General features: G+C 39.0%; 1 protein-coding gene across 2 annotated transcripts in view; it reads left to right on the top strand.

Moving 5' to 3' along the window:
* GUCY1B1 (guanylate cyclase 1 soluble subunit beta 1) overlaps positions 1-5,416 on the top strand; it is a 63,212-nt gene extending 57,796 nt beyond the window's left edge. For both annotated transcript variants that reach the window (XM_073341438.2, XM_073341439.1), the window contains one exon: positions 4,298-5,416. In XM_073341438.2, coding sequence (XP_073197539.1) covers positions 4,298-4,321 — 24 coding nt within the window. In that variant the 3' untranslated portion in view covers positions 4,322-5,416. The remainder of the gene's footprint in view (positions 1-4,297) is intronic.
* The last annotated feature ends 593 nt before the right edge of the window (positions 5,417-6,009 follow it).

The raw sequence follows: 6,009 nt of genomic DNA on the forward strand, positions 1-6,009 counted from the left end.
CTAACCAAAAAGTAATTCTTTTTTAAAACAAGGCATAAATACAACAAGTTTAATCTAAATCACTGAGAACCATTTTCACTTGCAAAACTAAATGTTCCCTACAAGAAATGAACCATTTTGTAAAATGTTGTTCCATTAATGTGTTTACTGTCTTGACAGCAGATGAAAGGTCTTGATTATTTATCTTTGCTGTTTATGCATTCTCTAAAAAAATACTTCTGTATTTTAAAAAGTCCTTGAGGGAATGCCAAGTGTTTAAATATTTATCTGTCCTTACAGATTTTTCTATTATATTAGACTTTGTAATATGCAGTACATCTCTGTTTAGCTGACATGTATAGTTAGTTCCATTTGAAAACTCTCCATTTGCCTGCCTGCAGTGAGTGAAATACTGCAGTCTCTTCTATTTTTAGATGCCAGTCCAGCAACTACCGCTGTATGGGCTCCCTATTGCAGTCAGTGGGGCTCTGTGCAGGTACAGGGTTCCCGCCTGGACAGAGGCTGTTGCATGTTTAGTTTAGGAAGATACAGGGCAGAACTTTGGAAAAGCACTGAAGTAACTTCAGAGCCTGAATCCCATTTTCAGAAGTGACTTAAGGAGCAACATCTCAATACCTTTAAAAATCTGGGCCTTAGCACCCTAAGTCTCATTCAGAGTCCCAAGTGTCTAAATCTCTTTTGAAAATGGGATTTAGGCTGTTAAGCCACTTAGTCACTTTTGCAAATTTTACCCACAGTTCTTACTGCAAGTATTTGAGCAAGCAAATGCTGACTTTTTAATGGTACCTACTAAATGTTGATATTTCTTATTCCAGGACAATGTACTTCAGAGAACAGTCTGTATTTTCTCTAGAAAACTTATCTATAGTCTTTAGCACAGACTCGTAACTTTCATGAATATTCTCTGTGTCGCCTTTTGATGATACTTTGCTAGTTGTGTTTTATACCCATTGCAGAATATACCATAGTTTCATATGACTGACATTTCCCTTTGAGATCCATAGTCAGCGGTAAAAGAGGTTTTATCAAAACACTTTTCACTTTTCCCTACATTATTAGCAATAGAGATCCTATTTAACCAAGCATGTGTTATTTTTAAATGTAACATTAGAGAGAAATGCACAGCCAGGTGGGTACTACCCACTTTAGCCTAGACATGTATTTAAAATAGATTTTGAAAGGGTACATATATCAAGGCTGCTTCTGGTATTAATAATATTTAGTATTTTCATTATGTAGCAATTATCTAAAAAGCTTTTTATTAACACTAACTTATTTATTCTCTCAACCCCCTTAGGAGGTAGGTAGGTAAAGATAACATTGTTAATCCTCTTTTACAGAGGAGGAAACTGAGGCAAAGGAACCCAGCTAAAGACACCTTGGGCTTGATTTCCAAAAGCAGTAAGTACCTGCAGCTCCCATTGATTTCATATGGAGTTACAGGTGCTCAGAACTTCTGAAAACCAAGTCTAAGGTGTTTCAAATTGAACTCCTAAAAATTGAGGAACCCATGATTAATGGCAACTTTTGACAATTTGGCTGTAAGTAACTTGCTTATAGCCACAGTCAGAGATGTCATTAGAACTCAGGAGTTGATGGTTCTCAGGTTTTTGCTCAGAAGGCTAGATGCTACTGTAAGATAAATGATTAACAATAGACAACTGACTAAAATGTCCATATAAATGAGCTGCTCTGCTGACTCATTTTCATTTACCCTTTCACAAATCATTAGCTATTTCTAAAACACTAATAGAAAGTAGAGCACAGTACCTTTAGAATACCATTAGGTATATTTTCACTAAAAGATGTTGTGTAATTTTGTGATGAGGAAAAGAAACGAAGTACTTGTGGCACCTTAGAGATGAACAAATTTATTTGAGCATCCGATGAAGTGAGCTGTAGCTCACGAAAGCTTATGCTCAAACAAATGTTAGTCTCTAAGGTGCCACAAGTACTCCTTGTCTGTATCGGCAAAACGACTAACACGGCTGCTACTCTGAAATTTGTGATGGGGCTGTCCATTGTATGAGTTACACACAGGATTATTTCACTCTAGTGTTAAGAGTTATAACGAAATTATTTGTTTTACAAAGCATTATAGCCCTCCTATCACAGGACAACAGCTCAAGCTTTTTGGTTCTGCTCAATCTCTTTCTGGATAGCTGACCTAACAGTTTCTGTAGATGTGGCCTAATCAGAGACCTTCCCCAAAGGAATAAGTCCCTGATGTGCGCTGGAGAATAGACCTTTACGCCTTTCTCCCAGAAGTAGGGAAGCTCGGTTTTGTTCTGGATAAAGCAATGCCTCTAGCTCTACCTCAGACCAGGTGCTACATAAAGGCCTTCTGCCTCTTAGGGCAGATTTCCCTAGAATTCCCAGACATGCCTCACTCCAATTACAGGGCAGTTTCCTTCAGACTGTGGTGGACTAATAGAATTATTTCCTTGTCTGATAAAAGCCAGGGATTTCTTTTGTTTTAGCTTCTTCCTAAATTCAGATGCACACACAAATATGATGTTCCTGTACAGTAGGACTCCTCCCATCACAGAAGAAGAGCTCAGTGTAAGCTCAAAAGCATGCCTCTCTCACCAATAGAAATTGGTCCAGTAAAGGATATTACCTCATCCACTTTGTCTCTCCAGTAGGGGCATTCCTGCGTATTGCAAGGAGTGAATCATAGAATCAGTTAGAGATTAAAAAGATTTCTTAAATTAACCAGATCATCTTCCTGCTAATTGTTCTCTCCAATACACCAGTGAACTTCTTTTTTATCTCCATTACCAACATGAATCAATCAATCAGAATCAGAGATAATGTGCCACTTCCATCCCCTTCATCCCAGAGGGCAGTCATGAAATCATCTTCTGCTAATTAGATCACAATAATTAACATAGATAAATGTTTTCAGCAAGTGGATAGAGATGTTATGACAAACCTTAAAAGGCCCTGAGTCTTTGCAGTGTCAATAGATAGCAATGGAAGTTGTAGTGGCTCAGCACCTCTTAGCTAAAAGGGAGTACTTGTGGCACCTTAGAGACTAACCAGTTTATCTGAGCATGAGCTTTCGTGAGCTACAGCTCACTTCATCGGATGCATACCGTGGAAACTGCAGAAGACATTATATACACACAGAAACCATGAAACAATACCTCCTCCCACCCCACTCTCCTGCTGGTAATAGCTTAAGCTATTAAGCTAAGGAGGTATTGTTTCATGGTTTCTGTGTGTATATAATGTCTTCTGCAGTTTCCACGGTATGCATCCGATGAAGTGAGCTGTAGCTCACGAAAGCTCATGCTCAGATAAACTGGTTAGTCTCTAAGGTGCCACAAGTACTCCTTTTCTTTTTTCGAATACAGACTAACACGGCTGTTACTCTGACACCTCTTAGCTGTGTCATCCAGTCACATAGTGCAACCTAATTACCTCCTAGGAGGCTCTGCTTTCTAAGCACCCATATTTGCTTGCATTTTGGGTTCTTTTTCTGTTCTCCACTTAAGCACTCAGCAACTTTAGGACTGGGTCTGAACGGAGCATTGGCCACAGTAGCGCTGGCTCTATCTCTTGTTTTGCAGTTCCTGATGCCCTTGTTTACATGTTTTTAGAACACAGTACAGCTGCAGCTTCACTCCTGACAGGCAGGTTTGTTTTAAAAACACAGAACTAGGACGGCACAGTTAGTAGACAAGCTCAGGTGTTGTTGTTTTGTTTTACCTTTTTATGGTTTGCAACCTTCCAAAAGGTGAAAATTGCAGCCAAAATAAAGGGAACAGGGAATAAAAATATTGGCTACTTAATATAGCATCCACGATATTGGAGGCAGAGGATGTAAGTATTGCTAAGATCCCTACGGGTGCCTCATACCCCGTATTTCCCATTTTCAGAGACTCTTCACTTACTCCTCACACTGCTGGTTCCCCAATCTTATCCCAAACCTATTCCCTCCTGCAACAGCAATCTCTCTGACTTCACATGCTGCAGCATAAATGGCTGGAGGGGCTCTGTGACTGGGGTAGTCCTGTGCCTTCACTGTTACAAGGCTCACAGGAGCCTTGGACAGTCAGGGATAAATTAGGGTAACTTGTCACCTAACTGGTGGAATTATCATAATCCGACTAATAAGGCACCCAAAGCCTGTGATCCTGGCACAACAATATTCCTGCTTCACTATGACCTGTCTTCTTTATTTATAATAAAGCCGCAATGAAAAGTATCAAACTTATTTTGTCACTGCATGTCACATTGCTGTTTCAAAGAAACTCTCTTATTTCTCAAACTTCCCTTACATGCACTCAAGGAAATAAAGCAAGATGTTTACTGAGCTGGGGGAAGAGGAACAGGACGCTGGATAGGGTGCGATGCTGTGTCCCAAACAATTTACTGGTCTGGCAGTAACGATGATTTGTGGGTATTACTTCATTTTGCATGTCTCATTTGCCTATCTACCCCACCCTGAAAGTATCATATTCACTGCTGGATCTCTTGCTGTTATTTGGCTCAGCTATTGATATTGTTTTATTTTTGCTATGGGTGTGTATTCCAAGCCCATTTTGTGGCTCATGTAACCTTTCTTATGTCCTGATAGTACTTACTGAATAACATTATGCAATGTGTGTGCCATAACTAACCCTTTTAATCTGGTGCTTCTCGTATGTGCTCTTTATCTTCATCATCGTTATAAAAACTATTCTATTAATGCTGTCCATTTTCCTTCAATATGTCATCATGTGGTATTCCAGTTCCTTCAGGGAATAACGCTTGACATACTGTGCTAATTAGTGATGAGGAAACAACAGCTCTTTTGATGTTATTGTACAATTTCCACCTGTATATACTACATGTACATTTTTTATATTGAAAAGAGGGGGTTGGTTGTCTAATACTGCAATTTGAATCATGTGTAAATGTAATTCTATCCAAATGCTGGTCTCTTGCCATGTAGTTTTCATTGATTTATAGTAACTGACTGCAACTGACTTGTGCATAATAGATTGCTGGACAATTTTGTGTCACTCACAGTGCTTTTGTTCGTTTCCAATGGACCATAAACACTGAAAGGCACACTGGTGGGACCAGGTTGTCAGGCAAAGCCTTTTGTTTTAGTCTCTTTAGTTTTCAGAAGTGATTTTGTTTCAGCCCTTGGAAGCATATGATAATATTCTGGACAACAAGTCAGGAATAATTAAATTAGTTTCAATGTATAGGGCATTCCTCTTGGAATAATACATTCATTCTTAGCTCAATGATATTTTCTGAATATCTGCTTTATACAATTATGTGTTAGTACAGTGCAATTACTTTTGTGCACAAAATAAAAGTTTGTCTATAGTATATCTATCTTATCAGCACAAAAATATATGTATAAATGTTTCATGCTAATGTGTAAAAGGAACTGCAATAAATTATTTTTTCCATCGGTCTTTGGAAAGTTTATTTCTTCAATAAAAATATCTGAATATTACACTTGCTATAACATATGTATCTTCTTCTTAATTCTAGTATATGAAGTCTGAATCTGAATCTTTCCCATCCTGTCAAATGTCAGTTAGGGCATTAACAAGGCTCTGCCATCCTTGTCTATCATGCTGTTTGCTGGAATGGCTCCCCATTGTGTTTCTAAAGCTTAACTTTTTTATGAGAATAGGTTATTGGTCTATCATTCAACCCCCAATTTTGAGGATCAGAGGACTGCTTTTCATCTGGTCCCTTTCTGTCTCTTGACATGTCCCGCTGAAGTGCCCTTAGCAGGAGTTAAAACTCCTGCCAGCATAGCTCACAGGGTCACTGGAGCACACAAGCCTCCCCACCAGGTCAAGGGAAGGATTATGCAGAGTGCATTCTTCAGCTATTTGCCAAACTATGGCTCCAATCCTGTAGTCAGTGATCATATGGGCGCAGGAGCCTGCCCCTGTGGAACTAGTTACAGGATCAGGGTTTTAGATTAAAGTAGTGCTCAAAATGTGCAGATTCTCTCCTCACCAAAGTAAACGAGAACATAAAATTGCATGT

Source organism: Lepidochelys kempii, chromosome 4 (assembly GCF_965140285.1).
Source record: "Lepidochelys kempii isolate rLepKem1 chromosome 4, rLepKem1.hap1, whole genome shotgun sequence".
NCBI classification, from domain to species: Eukaryota; Metazoa; Chordata; order Testudines; family Cheloniidae; genus Lepidochelys; species Lepidochelys kempii.